At 46.0% G+C, this 23138-nt stretch overlaps 1 protein-coding gene across 1 annotated transcript; it reads right to left on the reverse strand.

Annotated features, from left to right (window-relative positions):
• Nucleotides 1-2572: 2572 nt before the first annotated feature.
• Nucleotides 2573-21261, reverse strand: mafgb (v-maf avian musculoaponeurotic fibrosarcoma oncogene homolog Gb). The gene is made up of 3 exons (XM_056280847.1): nucleotides 21205-21261; nucleotides 3302-3367; nucleotides 2573-3058 (listed from the first exon to the last, which is right to left on the reverse strand). The coding sequence occupies exons 2-3, from the start codon at nucleotides 3335-3337 to the stop codon at nucleotides 2573-2575; spliced, it is 522 nt and encodes a 173-aa protein (XP_056136822.1). The 5' UTR covers nucleotides 3338-3367; nucleotides 21205-21261.
• Nucleotides 21262-23138: the final 1877 nt, after the last annotated feature.

Raw genomic sequence — 23138 nt, forward strand, 5'->3', positions numbered from 1 at the left:
TTGTTACAAACGATGTAAAGATCGATGTCTTTATAAAATCCCAGACTCTACCATACATAGACAAAAATCCTTAGCATATAGACCACATTATGACTGGTTTTATGGTAAAGCTTATAGGAAATAACATCCATTTGTGTGACTGGGGACTCTGTCAAACATGTCAATATTGTTACTTTGGAGAGTCATCGTGTCTGTTAGCTGTCAATAATCACACATTTGCACAAAATGTGAACTTAATAGTAAAATGCAAGGGGAGTCAATAGGTAGTACAATTCCACACTAAACCATACTAACATATACTCTAATTTAGATAACAGTCTGAAAGAAAAGACCTTTTTCATTTGAAAGCAAACTATAAATGCATTTCAAAAGATTTATTATATTTGAGGGAAAAAACCCAATTGAAGTCTTAGTGCAAGTGTGCAAGTGCCAAATCACATAAACGGATATTATAAACCCAATGGCCATGACACAGCTCTAACAACAATACACAGTGATTAGTGCGTGATTAAATGCTGTCACAACCCGATTCCTGATTGGTCAGTGTAGGCCATTAAGCACAGCTACAAGCACAGGTCAACCGGCCTGTGCTGATTTTCCACCATTCTTCCACAACGCCACACACGGCATCTTGGCTTCTTTTTGATGCTGCATAGGAGCAGGCCGAGTCACTCGCCCCTCCGAACAAGAAATATATATATATTTATTTTGGATTTTTCCCCTTTTTTCTCCTCATTTGTAGCTGGCCAATCACCCTGCTCTCTGAGCCGTCCCAGTCGCTGCTCCACCTGCTCTGCCGATCTGGAGAGGGCTGCAGACTACAACATGCTTCCTACGATACATGTGGAGTCGCCAGCCACTTCCTTTCACCTGACAGTGAGGAGTTTCACCAGGGGAACGTAGCGCGTGGGAGGATCATGCTATTCCCCCCAGTTTCCCCTCCCCCCCAAACAGGCACCCTGACTGACCAGAGGAGGTGCTAGTGCAGCGACCAAGACCCATACCCACATCCGGCTTCCCACCCGCAGACACAGCCGATTGTGTCTGCAGGGACACCTGGCCAAGTCGGAGGCAACACGAGGATTCGCACCAGCAATCCCCGTGTTGGTAGGCAACGAAATAGACCGCTATGCTACCCGGACGCCCCAAACAAGAAACATTTTGAGAGAGAAACTCAGAGAGCCGAGACAATTTTAATCCTAATCCAAACCTGGCAACAAATGGATCCTCTCCCTTAAAAATTCTCACGTACCAATCCAAGGTCAGAGAACGTGTATCAAATGTATGCCACTTTAAGATAAAATGCTGTTCTGCGGTGTGTCGTTTTCAAATATCAACTGCTTTCTTTCCCTCCTCCTACAGAGCCAGAATGTATCTTATAACAGAAGCCAGTTTGGGTTTGTGAACCGAAGGGCAGAGAGAGAAAAATTAAGAGTCAAAGAAAAAATCTGAGAGAGACTGTCGGAAAAGTACAGCCAAGTAAATATACCAATACCGAAACAATACACACACACACACACACACACACACACACACACACACACACACACACACACACACACACACACACACACACACACACACACACACACACACACACACACACACACACACACACACGACAGAATTTCACAGAATTCCTGATATAGAACAATTCACACAAAGAGAATACACTTTGGACCTCATGTGAATGACAACACAGTACAAAACAGTAAAAATACAGTTACCACCACTGTGTAATTATTTTTTCTAATGTACTTTCTTCTCTAAAAGGTTCTTTAGTTAACATTGGCTTGGCGGAGCAGTATGGAACTGTCTTCTTTGCCAACAGTCAACTGTAGTTCACATAAAGTCTCTTTATTTTTGAATAACACTCCGCGTACATCCAGGGTTCCCACACCTTTCATGTCGATTAAATCCTGCAAGGTATTCATTGCCAATTTATTTTTATCATTGTTTCCATGATCAATAAGTGGACTATTTTAGAATACTTGGATATTTCTGCTGACAAAGCAGATTTATATACCTGACAATGGGGGTTTGGCAAGGTAACATTAATATTTGGAGATGTAGTATGCAAAATGTGGTTTGAATAATGTATTTGTGATTTATTATGGAATTAAATTTACTGAGACACATAAGCGATCTGGTTTAAATTTAAAGAACTTGGTGGCTGAAATGGCAAAAGGTGAACAATTTTTCCATAACTTTTGGGGCATTTCTCAACCAAACAAATGTCTACATCATGTCCCAATTCCACAAATTCTGCAGGTATTACAGTACCGTAGGAACCCGGTGCGTTTGTCCGGTGTTTAATGATCATGCACTGACTGAGAGCTGCACCTCAATAGTTTCAAGAAGTGTCATCTACTTCCCTTTTCTCCTTTACCTGCACTGATCTTAAGATAGGCCACAGCGACATGGTGAGGGGATATGACCACAGCTGCCCAACTCTTTTAGGCCAATGCAGGCAGAAGAGAGATGGCCAGTAGATGAAGGAGGACTACTCTGATGCAGTTGAACACCACCCTGGTAACCCCCTGCACTCCTTTCCGTCTTTCTGCCATGTCCTTCAAGACCGAGCATCCGTTTTAGACTTCACTATCGTAATCACGCTCGTCGCAGTTGCCGCCTTCCCTGGTATGAGTGGCCCGATTACTGACGAGGGCACTCCGCCCCCTCCTCCACCGCCCCCAGCCCTGACCCCAACCCCAACTGTTGGGCTCCGCGCCACAGTCCTGGCGAAGGTCTGCAACGCCTCATACTTAGACCTGAGCGCATCCAGCTCGACGCGCATGGAGGCATTCTCGTTGGCCAGTTTGTCCACCTCCTGCTGCAGCAGGGCCTTCTGCTTCTCCAGCTCCTCCTTCTGAGTGACACGCTTCACCCGGCAGCTGGCGGCATAGCCGCGGTTCTTCAGGGTGCGACGCCGCTGCTTGAGCTGCAGGATCTCCTCTTTTGAAAGGCCCCGCAGGTGCTGGTTCAGCTCTCGCACCGACATGGTCACGAGCTCGTCATCTGTGAGGCTGGTGCCATTCTCCCCAGGCTCCCGCTTCACCTGGGTGAAAAAAGAGAGAGAGACAGAGAGAGAGAGACAGTCACAGAGACAGACAGACAGACAGAGACAGAAAGAGGGGGAGAGACAGAGAGACACACAGACAAAGAAAGAGAAAGACCATGAGACAGAAACAATGGAAAAAAAACTCATATTGTCAGCCAAGCATTCATAAATTAAAAATGAAAAAGTGCACAATTATGCCTCGAATAGTAATCTAGTAGTGTGCCATTAGCCCAGTCTTACCTTCAATGCTTTATTTCCTTTGTTTGTGGTCGTCATGCCACAAGAGCCTTGCTCTTCTGAACAGACCTTGGGAAATGAGAGCAGACACAGTATGAACACTGCCATTAAATCCAACAGACAAACATCAAGCATGTTAACAAACTAGTGTGACAAAGCCATTTTAAGTCACTGACATTACATATGACAAATATATGCTTTAATATAGGAGTACAACAAGTTTTAAACAAGCCTTGAAAAGCTGCCTATGGCTGATCAACCCACCGGGACAAATAGAGACATATCAGATCCAGTTCTACTGTTCGACATTGAGCTTATTGTGACGCATCCAATAACTATGAGTGAAAGTGAGACCACAAGAAACATATTTTCTTAGAATTTCCCTGACTTCCTGTTATCTGCTCGTTAGCCTGAATGTGCCCACTACTTTATCATTTATAAAGCCTATTGGTTAGCTTCTAGCCAATGGGAGAGCAACGAGCTGAGAGGAGAGGAAGTGGTAGAATTAGTGGGAAGGAGTCCAGGGGAAAACCAACTGTTAAAGCATTGACAAACTAACACACACACGCACGCACGCACGCACGCACGCACGCACGCACACACACACACACCTCACCCAAGATTACTATATGGAGAATGCAGAACTGTATAAACATAAAGGGAAAATGATAGAAAATGATAGAGACCAACAATTATAGGGATTATAATGAAACAGCAAATACCAAGTAAAACCTGATCCATTCAAAACAAGGTAAAAAAAAAAAAGGGAAAAAAAGAGGTATGCGCGCAGTGTACACAGTAGGAACAGAAACAAAAGGGATGGAAACATGAGGATGAATCAGAAGTCAACAAAGAGGGAGACTGGAAGTGCAAAAGATGAGATCATTCTTTAAGAGGACACAGTGCCACAGATAAGCATCTTCACTAGCTCTCAATGAGATGCTTTGTGCAGTGTCGCTCTGGCTCTCAACTCCTTGGCATCTGTGTATGTGTACACACACACACACACACACACACACACGTGTTCAATAAAGGGCAGCTATTGTTGCAGCCGCTGAGCGATCATCATGAGACCAGTCACGATGACTCAGCAGATTCCTGATCTCACTCACCCGTCCCTCCCTCCTGTCTCCCCCCCACCCCCCTCCAACATTTCAGCTCTCCTCTTTTACTCCTCATCTCCCCTTTCCAGTCCCGCCTTTCTTTTCACTCATCTCTACCTCTTTCCCTCGCCTTCTTCTGCTCTAAATTGCAAGGGCCAGAGAAAGGGGCTAAAGGGCAAGGGGGGAGGGGGAGGGGGGGTCAGCATCCACAGCCAACAAGAACTTTTTTAAATCATCAGCAAAACGCCGTCGCCTTCACAATACAAAACTCTTTTAGCCAGAAAGCCACTCCAGAAACAGAGCACCAAGTCAGTATTTCAGCTCAGATATACAAATGCGGCCCAGATCAAATCTGTCCGTGTTTTAGGAATCAAATTTGTCTTCGTGTGATACTTAGTGTGAAATGTAGGCAATAGTCTTTGTTCATAAACCTAATAATATTTTAAAAAACAAAGAAAAAAGGAATGAGGCCCATTAATCAAAGTCGGGTTTTATTGTTTGCCGAGTGGATCTGCACAAACAAAGATTGTAAATTGGTGGGAAGCTCATGTGTGAAAACACCAGAGACATAAACCCTTCTTAAAAAAAAAGATACACACAGCGTTGAAGGAAATCTGCAAAAATAATATGCAAGAACCAGTGCAACTAATAGCAAGCGCTGATGAGACTTATGGGGTTCAGACGATCATCATCATCATCATCATCATCATCACCTGTATACAGAGAGCTATAAGCAGCGAAGAACATATATGTGGACTGTGGGCATCTACTATTAAGCATCCACAAATTCAGTATTGCACCGTTAATAAATGAAGAACACGGCGTCCGGTTAGCGTAGCGGTCTATTCTGTTGCCTACCAACATGGGGATCACCGGTTTGAATCCCCGTGTTGCCTCCAGCTTGGTCGGGTGTCCCTACACACACAATTGGCCGCGTCTGCAGGTGGGAAGCCGGATGTGGGTATGTGTCCTGGTCGCTGCACTAGCACCTCCTCTGGTCAGTCGGGGCGCCTGTTTGGGAGGGGGACTGGGGGGAATAGTGTGATCCTCCAACGTGTTACGTTCCCATGGCGAAACTCCAAACTGTCAGGTAAAAAGAAGCGGCTGGCAACTCCACATGTATTGGAGGAGGCATGTGGTAGTCTGCAGCCCTCCCCGGATTGGCAGAGGGGGTGGAGCAGCGACCAGGGCGGCTCGGAAGAGTGGGATAATCGGCCGGATACAACTGGGGGAAAACTCCAAAAAAAAAGAACGCACATCAAGAACTGTACATTGACCCAAGCTGACATTGTTAAATAAACATGCATTTGATTTCGCATACAAACAGTATATATTTGACTAAATAACATTTCTACAGCCTGTTTGCTAAACTATTTACCTATTGCAGTACTTACTGATAGCGCTAAATTTAGCCGAGGGCGTTTACAAGGCGCAGCACAAAAAGTTGACAGAAGCAAAACACATGCTGTACTGTACCTCTGTGTGCCAAAAGGAAGTATATCAAGTTTAAAAAAGCCAAAGTAGCATGACGAGTTCACAAGATAACAGCTGCATTCAACCAAGTATACAGGCCTATATTGTGTGTCGCTGTACCAGAGTTTCAATAATCTAAGTCATTTAAAGAGATGCAAAAAAAAAATTAAGATGAGACGCCTTGTTTGGGAAAACTAACAATGAAAATGAGACATCTAGTATAACTAAATGGATAGCTTTGTCTGTTAGTGTATGTTACTTTTTGTGAAAGGTGCCGCCTTCAAATTGTTCCAATGAGCCTCCTCCACATCCTTCTGTGCATGTTTGTGTGTGCATGTGAGTGTGATTATGTGTTAGGGTGTTTGTCACCACAAGCCCTGCAGTTAAAAATAGCGATAGATCAAACAGAAAATATATACACACACACAAAAAGTCATTGGGGAGAAATACTACATGCTCCTACCAATAACACAAGGGGGAAAGCATGTGTGTGCATGCACAAAAACACACACACACACACACACACACACACACACACACACACACACGCAAAGTCATTGGGAGAAATACTAGATACTCCTACCAATAAGGGAAAAAGCATGTGTGTGCATGCACATGCACAAACACACACACACACACACACACACACACACACACACACACACACACACACACACACAAACAATCGTTTTTGCTTAATGTCTTTGAGAATTAAGAGGAGGATGTGGGATAACAGCAATGGCAGGCCATTCCTCAAATGCCAGGGCCCCTTATATTTTAAGTACTCAGCAGCAGCTCCCTTCCAAACACTTCATTCCGATATTCAACTTCAGCAGTCTCACAATTTTTCAGTTCAAAGATAATTCAACAATAAAACCCCTGCAGATTTCTCATGTGTATGCACCACAGCTGCATCTCAATAATCTAATGTCTTGTCTCTTTGTCTGCCGCTGTGCTCTGCAGCAAACCTTTCCTAAACTGGGGGTATGCCAGTGCACAATAGATGGATCAAAGACATTAAAACAAGGGTGGCTGGGGGTGGGGTGAGGCGAGAGAAGGGGCACGAAGGAGGTGCCTCTTTTTCTGCCAGGCACCATCTTATTTCCCTGGTGCCCACCCCCCCCCCCCCCGACACACACACACCCTTCCCTCACCCCACCCCCACGCAAACACAAAGCATGCAGAGAAGCACATATATGTGTGCAAACATAAACACACACACACGCACATCCACACACACTCCTCTACCCCCAATGCAAATAGGGTACAAAGATACAAAAACAAACAGGGGAAGTAGAGAAATTTAGAAGTATTAAAACCACCACAGCACAGTCACCATATGATGGATATGCTTGGTCCAGAGTAGCTCAGTGGATAGAGTGTGTTATCAAGGCATCAAGGCACCTAGGGTTAGCAGTTTGTTTCCTGGTTTGGTCACCAACACAAAAAGCATCAGAAACTCGTAAGATGCTTTAGAAAACAGTCCTCATCCATGTGTGTACCCATGTCCCACTGAATGTCATGCACATTTGTATGTAGTATGTGGCAGTACCAGTGTAACTGTGTCCAACTGTGCGGAGGTACATATGCAAGTATGTATGTATATAAAGGTGAACTTGTATTCTGATGCGAAGAAATTGCATTTTGATTCGCAGGTCGTGGCAACAAATTTCCTCCAGCAGGGCAAAAAGGAATATCGAAAACAGCATTATCTTTATTGCAATTAGTATTGAGAGGATGAAGAAAATGAATCATCACCACAATACAAAAAAACAAAACAAAAAACTTCCACTTTCACTGTGGGAAGATAGCGGCGTGAACTCATGTTTTTTGCAGTGGCCTCACGCAGTACCAGTGTGGGAAGATGGTGGTGCAAACTCACGTTTGCAGTAGCCTCACCCAGTATCGTCCATACAGTGTCTTTGTCCACATTTGTCTTCGTTTGATGGCTGGGAGAGCTGGCGCTGGATCGGCTAGGAGAGCTTGATCTGCTGTGACCTGTGGGTCCAGGGACCACGGCCCTGCCCAGAGCTGCAACCAAAGAGGAAACACCGAGGGCGGTCTGACAGAACGTGGAAGCGGGGCAGGCTAAGCTAGCTGCTAACCCATGCCGACCGGCAGTTAGGACAGTCATCCTGGCTGGCGTTCATTCTCTTGGACAATTAATTTTTTGTTCCTTAGATTGGATATATGTGTTTAGTTTGGATAGATGTATTCTTAGTTTGGCTATATGTAACCCAGCCACTGAGGATGCACAAGATTTCCATGCCGGATCGGTCGAGGCCCAGGTTACCAACAACTACCACCGGTACTGTTAGCCAGCAGGGTGCAGGTGGAAAATATGCTACTTTTGGGTGAAAAAGAAGGAGAGGGGGAAGGCATGTCCAGAGGCAGTGGGAGAGGAGGAAGGGTAGGAGTGTGGAGGTGAGAGTCGGAACTTTGAATGTTGGCACTATGACTAGTAAAGGGAGAGAGCTGGCTGATATGATGGAAAGAAGAAAGGTAGGCATACTGTGTGTGCAAGAGACCAGGTGGAAAGGGAGTAAGGCCAGAAGGAGGTGGGTTCAAACTCTTCTACCATGGTGCGAATGAGAGGAGAAATATGAAGGAAGAGTATGGCAAGAGTGTGCTGGAGATGAAGAGAGTGTCAGACAGAGTGATGAGTATGAAGCTGGAAATCGAAGGTGTATTGCTGAATGTTATCAGCGCATATGCCCCACAAGTTGGGTGTGAGATGGAAGAGAAAGACGAGTTGGATGAAGTGGTGGAGAGGGTACCCAAGGAGGAGAGAGTAGCGATTGGAGCAGACTTCAATGGGCATGCTGGTGAAGGGAACAGAGGTGATGAGGAGGTGATGGGTAGGTATGGTGTCAAGGAGAGAAATGTGGAAGGACAGATGGTGGTGGACTTTGTGAAAAGGTTGGAAATGGCTGTGGTGAATACATATTTCAAGAAGAAGGAGGAACACAGGGTGACGTACAAGAGTGGAGGAAAGTGCACACAGGTGGACTATATCTTATGTAGAAGGCGCAATCTGAAAGGGATTGGAAACTGCAAAGTGGTGACAGGGGAGAACATAGCTAGGCAGCATTGGTTGGTGGTCTGAATGAATTTGGAGATCAAGAAGAGGAAGAGAGTGAAGGCAGAGCTGAAGATCAAATCATGTAAGTTGAAGAAGGAAAACTGTTGTGTGGAGTTCAGGGAGGAGTTAAGACAGGCACTGGGTGGTAGTGAAGAGTTGCCGGATGGCTGGGCAACCACTGCAGAAATAGTGAGGGAGACAGCTAGGAAGGTACTTGGTGTGTCATCAGGACAGAGGAAGGAAGACAAGGAGACTTGGTGGTGGGATGAGGAAGTACAACAAAGTACACAGAGGAATAGGTTGGCAAAGAAGAAGTGGGATAGTCAGAAAGATGAAGAAAGTAGACAGGAGTACAAGAAGATGCAGCGTAAAGCTAAGAGAGAGAGGTGGCAAAGGCAAAGGAAAAGGCGTATGGTGAGTTGTATGAGAGGTTAGACACTAAGGAAGGAGAAAAAGACTTGTACCCATTGGCTAGACAGAGGGACCGAGCTGGGAAGGATGTGCAGCAAGTTAGGGCAATCAAGGATAGAGATGGAAATGTGCTGACAAGCGAGGAGAGTGTGCTGAGAAGGTGGAAGGAGTACTTTGCAAGGAGTAGAGGTGAAGAAGGCGTACGAGTTTAAATACTTGGGGTCAACCGTCCAAAGTAACGGGGAGTGCAGAAGAGAGGTGAAGAAGAGTGTAGGCAGGGTGGAGTGGGTGGAGACGAGTGTCAGGAGTAACTTGTGACAGAATGGTATCAGCAAGAGTTAAAGGGAAGGTTTACAAGATGGTTGTGAGACCAGCTATGTTAAATGGTATGGAAACAGTAGCACTGATGAAAAGACAGGAGGCAGAGCTGGAGGTGGCAGACATGAAGATGCTAAGATTTTCATTGGGCATGACGAAGGAGGACAGGATTAGGAACGATTATATTACAGGCACTGCTCAGGTTGGATGGTTTGGAGACAAAGCAAGAGAGGCAAGATTGAGATGGCTTGGACATGTATGGAGGAGAGATGCTGGGTACACTGGGAGAAGGATGCTGAATATGGAGCTGCCAGGGAAGAGGAAAAGAGGAAGGCCAAAGAAGAGGTTCATGGATGTGGTAAGGGAGGCTGGTGTGACAGAGGAAGATGGAGAGGACAGGAAGAAATGGAAACGGATGAGCCACTGTGGTGGCCCCTAATGGGAGCAGCCAAAAGTAGTAGTAGTAGTAGTAGTAGTAGATTGGATATATGTGTTCTTAGTTTGAATGTATGTGTTTTTGTCTTTGTGTTGCACTGCTGTGGGCTGGGGGAAATGATATTTCCTGAATAAACACACTTGCAAAGCAGCAAAGACATCTCAAGATTAGACCTCGTCTCATAAATGCGAGATATTACTTCAGCTGACCTCGTATAGCGTAGAACGGCAACAAACAATGTGTGCATGCTCTGATGAGGGATGGCTGTGTGCTCAGGCCATGTGCAGGTTAGGCAGGTTAAGTATCATCTGCTGAGCAAAGGCATCACCATTCATCATAAGCAAATACACACGTGCATGCACACACACACACACACACACACACACACACACACACACACACACACACACACTTTGCCTAAGGTGTCCTTCCTGCCCTGACTGCAGGGTTGTCGTTGCTGTGTGGTCAATGCCACAGCCACTGTTGCTACAACAGACAGCTTTTCTGCTGTGGCAGGCTGTATTTTTATGGAACAACCGAAAGAACGCTGACAACTCAAGAGCAGAGCTGCTTACTGTTACAGTAGAAAGAGAAACACACACACACACACACACACACACACACAAGGAGAGAGGGATAGAAGGGGGAGGTGAGGTGCAGCAGCGGAGGAGAGGCGTAAAATACAGAGGGGCAGCGAGGGTAAGGCAGGAATAAAAAGGAAAAGGGGCGGGGATGGAGAGGGAGAGAGCTTCACTTTGGAAGAAGGAAGACAGAGGTGGAGGGATAGAAAGGTGAGGGTAGGCTAGGTAGGAGGGAGGGAGGGAGGGTGGTGGAGGGTGTGGGGTGGCTGAAAGAATGCTGACGTCTCCAGAGCTGATTAGCGTTACAGCGGAGACATCACACCCACAGCACAGAAAAACGCTGAGTATGGAGGGAGAACAGAGGCAGCCTGGCAGTGGGGGGTTGTTGGGGGGGTGGGGGGCAAGTGACAGGGGGGGAAAAGAGGGAATGAAGAAAAAGAGGCTAGTAAGTCGTGAGGACGAGGAGGAGGAGGAGGAAAGAAGGATAGTAAGTCGTGGGGACAAGGAGAAGAGAAGGATAGAGGGTAGAAGGATGGAGGAGGAGGAGGAGGAGGAGGAGGGTGGGGGGTGTGAGGGAGGAAGAGCAGCGGGTAAAGCATTTGGTCAAAAATGCATCCTCGACACATTTGTCAGAGCTTAGCTGTTGGGCACACAAAACAGGAGGGGGAGTGAGGACTAGTTGGGGTAGAGGTGGGTGGGGGTGGGCTGGGTGAGGGGATGGAGTACATAAGAAGAGCGGGGGGGGGGACTAAAAACCTGAACTCAGCAACGACCGCAGCGTAAACCTCCAATTAGAAAAGTTCTGAAGTGATGCAGTGAAACAACTTCCTCCGTTTCTGCTTCACCTCTCCTCAGTTCTCTGTCAGCTCTGCTCCCTCTCTCTCTCACACTCTCTCTCTCTCTCTCACACACACACACACACACACACACACACACACACACACACACACACACACACACACACACACACACACACACACACACACACACACACACACACACAGTATATTTGTTTGTGAGCAACAAACAGAAAAAATGATAATAACCATGCGGTTTTGTTGACACTACAATCCCAGTGAAGGAATAGAAAAGAGAAGAGCATGTGTGTGGCGTGTGTTTGTGTGTGGGGGGGGGGGGGTTGCTTGGGGGAGTCATACAGGTGAACACAGTACTCATGGAGTCTTATGAAGACTGATTAGAAAGCATGAAACAGATGATATCAGAAGACAGCATGGTTCTCTACACTTCATTTAGTGCTGAGGAAAAGGGTGAGGATCTGTGTGTGTGTGTGTGTGTGTGTGTGTGTGTGTGTGTGTGTTTTCTCAGCTCCAGACAGAGCACTAATTAATCTTGTTTGTGAGGGAACCTTGTGCTCTGGCCCAGACTACATCACAGAGAAGAATTTCTTAGAAAGAGACTTACTACTTAAGTGCCTTAGCACGCTCGCATGCAACAATTTCTTGCACACAGACAATAACTAACAAGGTAGCGCATAACCACCCTCAGGCTGGTTTATTGTGTGTGTGTGTGTGTGTGTGTGTGTGTGTGTGTGTGTGTGTGTGTGTGTGTGGTGGGTGGGTGGGTAGAGGACATACAAGAACATAAACAGATGATCAGGAAATAAAACTTGCAGAGTCGCACATTATTTGTGATGTAGTATTAAATCCATCTTTCCCACCCTTGAATAGTCTTACAACAACAACAACAACAACCAGCTTGCTGCCGACTGTCTTGCATTCTTCCTCCTCCCTCCAGCAGCTCATTGTCATTGTCAATATCAATGCTCAACGTTATTGTCAGAGCGACAAGGGTACCACAGAAAATGACCAAAAGGACAGAGCCAGAAAGAGATCCAGCTGCGCAAAGGTAAAGACAAACAGTGGGATGCAGATGGAGAGTGATTAGGGGAGACACAAAGGAGGATCACAACACGAGAAAGAAAATTAAAACTTGGAGCACTATGACACCCAACTTCTGGATCAGAATCAAATTTATTGCCAAGTAGTTCAAGAACATACAGGGAATTTTTCTTGGTATGTTGGTGCAAGAGGGAAAAAATTAACAGTAAAAAATAAAGATAAAAGTTAAGATAATAACATATAATACAAGATAAAATGAAATAAAATAAGGTGCAATAGTGGGAAAACACTGGGAACTTGGTAAGTACTGTACAAATGTTAAGAGAAATTTTAAATTAGAGTTTATTTACAGAATACAAAGTTATTTGCAAAATAGGAGTCATTTACAGGGTAGTGTGGACTTTTTGCAAGTGTCCATGTACAGATAGCACAGTAGAGCAGATAGTTATATTGTAGTGTGTTTGTGCATGCAAGTGTGTGTGCATGTGTATGTCGTATTGCAGTGTGGAAAGAGGGTCAAAGGGGTGGAGTGTGGGGAGCAGTGTCAGTATCTGAGGATGTTTGAGGGCTTGTTGGAGAGGCCTACTGCTGTAGGGAAGAAGCTGTTGTTGCGGCTCAAGGTTCTGGTTTTCAAAGACCTTAGCTTCTTGCCAGAGAGGATTGTTTTGAAGAGACCATGGCCTGAGTGGGAAGGCTCAACCATGATTGTTCCTACTTGACTCGGTGTCCTTGAAGCGTACAGGTCACGGAGGGATGGCAGGTTGTAGCCAATCACTCTCTCAGCAGAGCGAATGATACCTTGCAGTCTGCCCTTGTCCTTGGCAGTGGCAGCAGCATACTAGAGAGTGATGGAGGAGGTAAGGGTGGACTCAGTGACGGCGGTGTAGAAGTGCACCATCGTTGGCTTTGGCAGCTTGAACTTCTTCAGCTGCCACAGGAAGTACAACCTCTGTTGTGCCTTCTTAATGAGGGAGTTAATGTTCAGGTCCAAATTGAGGTCCTGTGTGATGATGGTGCCCAGGAAGCGGAAGATTCCAATGTGTTGACTGGGGAGGTACACAGGGTGATGGGGGCGGGTGGGGCTGGGTTCTCTCTAAAGTCCACAACCATCTCTACTCTCTTTAGTGCACTGAGCTCCAAGTTGTTTTGGCCACACTAGAACACCAGATGGTCAATCTCCCACCTGTAGGTGGAGTCATCCTCAGAGGTGAGCCCGATGAGAGTGGTATTGTTAGCAAACTCCAGGAGCTTGACTGACTGGTGACTGGAGGTGCAGCTGTTTGTATACAGGGAGATGAGAGTAGAGGGGAAACGACACAGCCTTGAGGGGAACCGGTGCTGATGGTCCAGGAGTCAGAGATGTGTGCCCCCAGGTTCATGTGCTGCAGATCCGGCATGATGGTGTCGAAGGCGGAATTGAAATCCACAAACAGGATCCTGGCATAGGTTCCTGCAGAGTCCAGGTGTGGAGGATGAAGTGGGGTGCCATGCCATGTTTACTGCATCGTTCAAAGACCTGTTGGCTCTGTAGGCAAACTGCAGGGGGTTCAGGAGATGGTTTTAAGGTGGGACAGCACAAGGCACTCAAAAGACTACATTATCAGAGAGGCTAGGGCATCGGGTCTGTAGACATTGAGTCCTGTGGTCCTTGGTTTTTTTGGGGACAGGGATGATGGTGGAGGTCTTGAAGCAGGCTGGTATGTGGCATGTCTCCAGTGAGGTGTTAAAATGTCTGTGAACACCGGGGATAGCTGATCGGCAAAGTGCTTCAGGGTGGAGGGAAAGACAGAGTCAGGCCCAGCTGCTTTGCAGGGGTTCTGTCTCTTTAACAGCGTGTTAATGTCCCTTACCAGGATGGAGAGAGTCGTCATTGTAGTAGGGGAGGAGGGGACCTCTAAATTGGGCAGTTGTGGAGAGGCCTGGGCCCCTGTTGAGGCGAGGGAGGAACAGCTGGTGGTCTGGATCTGGTGGGTGGAGTCACAGACGATGGTGTCAGGACTGTCCTATTGTCTTTAAGATCGACAATAGTACTCATTCAGATCTTTGGCCAAGCGCAAGCCATTAGTGGAGTGGGGGGCTCTAGGTTTGTAGTCGGTAATCTGTCCAAGGCCCTTCCAGACAGAGGCCAAATTGTTTTCTGAGAACTGTTGTTAGAATTTCTCAGATTACAGTCATTTAGCATCTCTCCCCGCCTTGCTAAACCTGTATTTAGACTCTTTAAAACCGAACCTTGTCTCCACTCCCAAACGCTTCATCCTTTTCCAACCTCAGCTGTCTGAGTTTAGCTGTAAACCAGGCAGCTTCCCACCTCGCCTCTGTAAAAGGGAGGGCAGTGTCAATTGATCTGGAGTTGGGCCATGGATGCTGAGAGAGCTGGTAAATAATTAACTGTGGGCACTATGCAGTGTCTAATTGAGAGTCAGGAATCAGATCAGCGATAATGGCAACCTGTGTCACGGAGGGAACATTCTCTGCAATATGGGGCAACAGTGTGAGAGAGAATCGAAGAGAGAGAGAATCAAAGAGAGAAAGAAGGGTTGGAGCTCTTCAGGTGAAGAAAGAGGGGGAAGCCATTAACTTGAGGGTATACAGAGCGTGAAATAAGTATGATAACAAAAAAACAGAGGGGGGGGATTAGCCGGAGAAACATGGGGAAAGCAAAGGTAAAGCCTTAAAAAAAAGCAGTGTAGCGGAGCACCATGATTATATGTTACATATAATATATTAGAGAGAGAGAGAAAGAGAGAGGGAGAGCGAGAGAGAGAGAGAGAGAGAGAGAGGGAGAGAGAACACTTCACTTTTAGAGTTCAGAAAGGTATACCGTTTGTGGGAGCCATTTGTGTTGAGTGTGATAAAAAAGGCTGGAAAAAAGCCCTGGCGTCAACACGTTTTTCCCATTCCAGGTAGTAAGTCAGAGTCTGATGACAAATTTCCCAACACGAGCAAAAAAAAAAAAAAGCATCGTCAGGTAATTGAGCACCCGCTTCTTCTTTTTTTATATTATTTTCTAAGTCTTTCTGTGGGGGGAGAGGAGTGTTGCAGGTTAATTTAGTTCTCTCCTTTGTGTGTGCATGCATGCGTGCATGCGCGTGCATGAAACAGAGAGCTGCAAGGGAGACGGTGATAAGTGAAATTACATGCTAGTTTATTTCCCCTAGACACTGCTCATCCTAAATCAGCAAAAAGAAAAAAGAAAAAAAACACTAAAGCTAAAAAAATAATAAGTTAAGACAGGGATGAAAAACTTTCTCTTTCAGTGCACCGGCTAGGTAACCACTGTATCATTCCATGGGGGGGGGGGGGATTCATCTTTATCAGCTGCAGTATGAGCAAATTTCATGAAAAATTTCCTTCAGCACCACATAGTATTCACTTCTTATACAGCTGCGTTCTCACCTTGTGCAAATGACTAAGATAAAGTTCTACAAGCTAAATGACTAAACTGACCCCAGCCCAAATAACAGGCTGCTAACAAACTATAAAGAAATGAATTTGAGGAGGGGGATGGGTGCCGGTTGTTTTTCATACAGGAACATCCCAGATGAACATTTTTAAGGCAGCACATTTCCTGTGACTCGTAGTAGATCCCAGGATTGACCACTTGATTCAAGCACGTTCATACATTAACCATGCACGTGCATGCATACATGCACATGCACACGCACACCTAAACACAAGCATCCATTTACGAGGCCTGTAGTGTTTTTTTGCATATCTACTTGTGTCTGTTAACATCGATCCATCAATGTGTGTGTTTTGACTTCTTTGAGCAGCTTTGTCCAGAAGGTTTCCGGTACGAGACAGACAATACCAGATACAGATCTACACATGTCCTTTTGGATCAGACACACAAAAATGGCCACATCTGACGGAGTGATATTAGCTGTACAAAGCAGAGAGAGGAGAGAAATCCCAGGACTGACCCGCAGAGTTAAGAGGAAGTAGGGAACCAGCAACTTACACTCTGAACACGATTGCAGTCTGTTTGAAATGCCGGTTTAATTCTTCAAAATAAAAAATAAAAAAACAAAACAACAACCACTACATCACCAAAGCCCTTCGTTCTTCTTCTCTGCTCCATTTACAAGTGTCTATAACTCTATATGTACACAGACTACCTTTTTTTGATCTGAGATAATTGAGGTGTATCGATTGTATCCATTGTTCCATAAGCCTACAGGTGGAGGCTAAAGATAGGCGCTACAGTAATTTTTGGGGGTGCATGTTTTTCGTGATCATTCCCGCACCCCCCCCCCCTTAGCCCCTTTCACTCCGATTGATCCCCTGTGACTTTATTAATATGCTTTATAAATTCATACCACAATCCTGTGATCGTCACACTGCAGTTAAAAAATGCGGCAACTTGGCGCATGGAGATGATGCAACTGGAAGACAACCCCTGAAAGGATGCTCCTGTTACTGGAGCTTTGCTTCTCTATGGCATCAAACCCCTCTGAATAGCTCAACGCAGCCTGAAAACCTATAACTTTGTTATGGGATGTAACATGTGTGTGTGTATGTTGGGGGGGGGGTGTTAAGAAGTCTCCGTTACTCAAGTAATGCGCCTTCTCGAAGCGTACGAAAACAAACTCTTGTAGGCTTTACGTGTCGTCAGTGGGTAAATGTGAGACATAACCCAGAGCTCAGTAGTCATAGACATTACTGATAGAGCAAAGCAGCTTTGTGATAGTGGATGCTGTGCTTTGTGACATGTTAAACACCACAAGACCCTGACAGAGAGGGATACATGTGGGTCACTAAACTAGCAACCTGGATCTAGACTTATCATCTACCGTCTTATGCTTTGTGTTGGAACAGGATCTGGTCATGTTGGGGGGGGGGTAAAAACATTTTCAGCGCAGTTATGTAAATACACTTTTTGCAAATTAAGAAAAAAAAGCGTGTGCAGACACATCAACACAAAGTCATGCAAGGACACACCAAAACACATGCAATCAAATGGGCAAACGCAGGATAATGGGGGGAGGGACGTGAAATACCAAAAAATAAATAAAGAAATAAAGAAAAACAGTGGAGCACAGCAACGATTATGCACCAGATCTGCTTACACCATATTTCATCATTACTTTAAAGAAATACCACTCAACTATTGATCTCTCCATTTCATACTCTGCATTTCTCTCTCTTGCTTTCTTACAAGGGAATTTACCGAACTAACACCACTGATGAATTCGTGTGTACTTTAGAGGACCTCGTCCCTCTACAAGAGTAAACTCCTGTCTTAACTCAGTGGCACACATCTATCACCTCAAACACCTAGCGGAGGTTTTGCACAGGATTTCATCAACTTAACCCCTTGTTAAGTGCAGACGGCTGCAGAAGTTGGGACTACGTCGAGGGTGAACCTATATCCCCGCGTGATTTTTGAGAGCCTTCTTGTACATCTTGGCTCCGCGTACATAGCAGAGAGCACACGTTTCACTTTCACAAGCAAACACATGTGTTTAGCTTATCTCTGGTCCTTACCACGTGGTAGTGCACACACCCTTGGGCGCCTCTGGTAAGAGCATCCTTTGGGTATGTTTTTGTTAGGCTCGCACCATCTCCAACTACCTCGCACAAGCACACGTGAACAGGCGTGCACGCACACACACACACACACACACACACACACACACACACACACACACACACACACACACACACACACACACACACACACACGACGAGGTAAAGAAACTCGCTGTGGTAAGTAACAAGTGAAAACGCCATCTGTCAAGCGAGAGCACATTTGCTTCGCCTCAGCATTTTCGCAGGGGATGCCTTGAAGACAAAAAAGGTCCTTGTTCTCAATCTCTCCACAAATCCTATCTCTCGTTCTCCCTCTTCCTTCATCCCTTGCTCTGCGCTCCGCCACCATCAGCAAAGTTGCACACATAAGCATTGGTCAGCGTTCAATTACCGCGAGCACCAGGGAAGGACGGGGAAGTACTTGACAGAGAAATGCACTTCAAGCACTGATTAAATACTGATACCGAGTATAAAGAGCCTGGCCCCTTTGGTTATGTGTGTGTTTGTGAAAAGGGAAGTGGGGAGTGTGTAAATGTGTGTATGAGAGAGAGAGAGAGAGAGAAAGGGTGAGGAGAGGGAGGGGCTGCTCTTCTCTCCAACACCGGTACAACTGTTTCATCATTATGACCCTCTATTACAGTACTTGCCAACTTGCTTACTACATACTTTTGATACACTCCGTAGAGTGCTGACTCCAACTAAAGCTGCTGATATGGAGTCATTAGGGGGGGGGGGTCTGTTTTTCTTGAGCTTCCCCGTTACGCCTCGGTGTGTACGAGGGGCAGCGCACATTCAGGTGCTCACCCGGGCCACCCAACAACCAACGGCCTGCTTGTAAAAGATCAGTTTAAGGACATCCTGTGTTATGACCCCATGTCATGTGAAATGATGGTTCACTGTGGGGTTTTTTTTTTATTGTTTTTTTTTTTTTACTTTCAGCAGAGTATTTCCAGAGTTTTGATCAGTGAAGCTGACTGGTGGAACTTGAGCAATTAATGGCATGGGAATTTAATGTCCACGCCATTATTTACAAGTCACGTTTTCTTCAAACCCCTTGTGAAACAGGACACACGCGCACGCATGCGCGCGCACGCGCACACACAAACTGTGTATGTAAAATCATAAGCAGGCTAGGCTGCGTAAGGCCTGATCATTTAAGTACACCCCCCCCACTATATTAATCACCTCGGGTAGAGCTTGAATATATATATAATGGTGTTGATAAAAGTGCTCAACAAATGAGGAGTGGAATAGTAAGATAGATGTAGGAGAAAAAACTTATATATATATTACTTTGCTGTTTTAGCCCACCTGAAAAACACATCAACTAATTTCCACGGCGATGCAAATGAAAACTCATCGACAACGACAAAACGAAAGCTTGACTGAAAATAGAGCTGCCCGGTCCGTGCCGCTTAATTAAAAACCTTTCCTTGATTAGTTTATTACTTTTTTGGGGGGTGCTGGGAGCGACGAAAGCTCGTGTCCTGGATGCTCGACAACCATGGATTTAACTAACTCGCTTTACTTGACTAACTGGATTATTTTGCTCCTTATTTGTTGAGCACTATCCCTACCGTTGAATATTTCTTTTAAAAGTGTGTATATATATATATATATATGTATATATATATATATATAAAATCAACACCATTAATGGTTACCGAAATAAACGCTACTATAAAAAGTAATCAGTGAGACAAGTAAATATATATATATATATATATATATATATACACAAGACATGCCCCCCCCCCCAAAAAAACAAAAAAACACGCTCCCTCGCGCCAGACCTTTGTCCGTCTTGCGCCGGTGCCATGTTGCCATGGCTCCCTCGTGCCGCTGAGACAAGACATTGTGATGAATCAGCATCTCTGTACAAACAGATTGGGCATCTGTTTACACTGACACGCGGCAGTCGGAATATAATGAATCACACTAAAATAAAATAAAATAATAATAATAATAATATGGTTGAACTGACGGCGCGACGAAAGCCCGTATTCGACACAAAGCGAGATCTTGTCACGGTATAATCGCCCCAGCGGAGTCGCCGCTGCCCTCCAGTAACAGACCCTGGAGTAGGAGCCGCAGACGGCTAATGTTTGACAGCGTGTCGAGCTTTGTAGTTACAGTGCTAGTGCTAACAGGCGGGTACTACGCCGAGGCGTATGGGGAGAAGGGGGGTATTTATTTTCTGTTGCTGGATAAAGTCGTAGTTTTGCCACACTGTGCAAAACGACCGAGCGAAGAGAGTCCTGTTGAGGTCCCATAGGCAAAACTGCCCTTTACAAGACCAGTAATATAAATAGTTGTGTGGACTGAACATATGTCTTACCGCTTAAAGAAGCAACAGATAGAAACCAATCTGTTAGTACTCGCGTTTTATCGCCGTTTCAGTCACACACACACACACACACACACACACACACACACACACACACACAAGTTGCCTCCCCCTCACCATCCCCTTTTTAAATAACCCCAAAGCCTACTTTCTCCTTCTAGATATGTGAATCGTTGAAGAACATCGAAACAGGAATACCCCCACCCCCAACCCCCCCGGCCATGTCAACAGCCTGCACCGCCTGCTTGCTGTCGAACACTACACGGGCCATTTCCTAATTCCGACACATGGCTATTTAGGCTTGACAATAGTACGCAGCAACAACACCGCCTTTGTCTGCCTTCACACGAAAGCTCCGCTCGCTCGCTGGCTTGTTGTGCTCGCATCCGTTCTCGGTTAACGCAGCACACAGGCTGACTGACGAACCATTCGTGATGATTCAGCACGGCGAGGCTACACAGCCCTTTTAAACGGCACATCGACAGCCTCACCGCTGGCGACTGCCGCCTGCTAGGCTGAGCCAGTCGGCGCGGCGGCGGCGGCACAACACACCGGGACGGATGGGGAAGAGAAGTGCGCTCACTCGGTGGCAACAACGGCGTGGCAGTTTGCGTGCAGACTCAGCAAAAAAAGAAAAGAAAAAAAGAAAAAGAAACAAACAGCAAAAAACAAAACAAAAAAACCCAACAACAATGTCGCTGTATTCAGCACTTCCCCAAGCAGATAAAACCTCTTCTTTTAAAGAGCCGGGCAAAGTGACTCACCAAAAGTCGAATGGCACCTCCGTCCGCCGCCCCCTCTTAAGGTTGGATCAAGTGCCGAATGTCTAACCCGGTATTGGGAGCGAACAGAGGAGAAATATAAATATATATATATACTGAATATATTTTCTTTCCGCTCACGCCTTCCTCGCAGATCCCGAGTATCTCCTCCCCTCCTCCCTCGCTTGTTTTAGCCTGTGGTCGGAGGCGCGGAGACGTCAAGCGATGTTTGGATCACATGGTTTCATTCATGGAGGATCTACGCAGCCGGCGTTTAAAGAGACACGGGACGCCGCGCCGCCAATCGCCCCACGACTTGGGAGCGATCGTTGTGCGAAGTGTCGGGACTCGGGCCACAAGCCTCCTGAGAGAGGCTGCACACGGGACTAAACAAACACAAGGCGATTGCTGGGTCTGGGAAGTGATGGCTCAAAATTGAATCGTTCAAAAAAAAAGTTTTTGTCCAGGAAAACAGGGGTCGTCTCACAAGCTCCGGATGTCTTGACACAAGTCTTAGGGAGGATGCATGTAATTCTGTTGTTTGAGTGCTGGGTTTGCGCTCCCTCCAGGTAAAGCTCCCCGAGATAGCATCACAGGTCATGGCTCCCGTGCACCCGAGATGAAATCTAGGCAGCGAGCGGCCTTGTCATTCTAATGTTACCCCCTTCTGCCCATCCTTCGCTTGGATGAAGCAGAAAATCTTGTGCGTCTTCTTATCACTGAATGGGCACATGATCGGCTCATATCCATGTGACCACACCTGGACTCTCTCACACAGGAGGATGTTTTGCATGACATAGCTAATTATAGGACCGGGACAAACTGCTTGCATTATCTGTTTGCAGTCATCTTTGACAAATTACATATTAACGTGGAAAAAAACCCACTCAAAGGCTGCAGTCAACTTTGACAAATAACATAAATTATTTTAACTTGGAAAAAAAAACACTCAAAGGCCCCTGGGTGTCCCTAGTTCCCACTGTGCAAATTGCTGAACTAGTGCAAACATTGAAGTGTATTGAGGTGTGGCTATGTGGTCCATTCAAAACGAGGAACTCTCCAGATGTGCTTAGCAGCCCAAGTCAGTCCAAATGTCGACGCACTGACTATGCAGTAATTGTTAGAGCTGCATTTTTTCCCCTGCGCCCATGTCACCAGCTGCAACAAGCAGATATCGTATCGGGTCTTGCATCACAGCTGGGCATTGATCACACAAATACAGCTAATCTGACATGGACAGGCATACATGTAAACGCTGTAGTACACAGCCACCGAAGCAGAGGAGCACACAGGATTGCCTGCAAATTCACAACGCATTCCCAGCTAGTCTGTGTAAGTTTTAATTTTAGACAGGATTAGGTGGGCAGTATCACTCACTATGGAGGAATGCAGGGTGGTGGTGGTGGTAAGACAGCGAGCAACCTTACAGCTTCTCAATCAGTTTGGTTTCTGGCACTACCCCTGTGCAAACAACCCTGTTATTGCAAAGGTCAGTGATTAAATTGATTGAACTGAGATGACGGGTAGCATCTGGACTACCTGTGGATATAAACCCCATGCTGGATGAGTGCATACACCAACACAATCCCTTTCTTTATTGCTCTACCCCCCCCCCCTCTCTCTCTCTCTCTCACACACACACACACCATCACATATTTGTACTTCACTCAAGGATTAGCTGCCATTAAACTGCTACCCCAGACCTATTGCCTGTGTCAAGGTGATTGACACACCACACATCCCTTTCACTGCGAAACATCTTTTCCAGGCTGGGTTGGGGAGTGTGTGTGTGTGTGTGTGTGTGTGTGTGTGTGTGTGTGTGTGTGTGTGTGTGTGTGTGTGTGTGTGTGTGTTGTGCCAGTCACCGCACATCCTCTTCACACAAGGAAAAGAGGTGCTTAAAGCTAGCCGACCAAGGAAGAGGTACCGGAAGTCTA

Source organism: Lampris incognitus, chromosome 5, assembly GCF_029633865.1.
Source record: "Lampris incognitus isolate fLamInc1 chromosome 5, fLamInc1.hap2, whole genome shotgun sequence".
Taxonomy (NCBI): domain Eukaryota; kingdom Metazoa; phylum Chordata; class Actinopteri; order Lampriformes; family Lampridae; genus Lampris; species Lampris incognitus.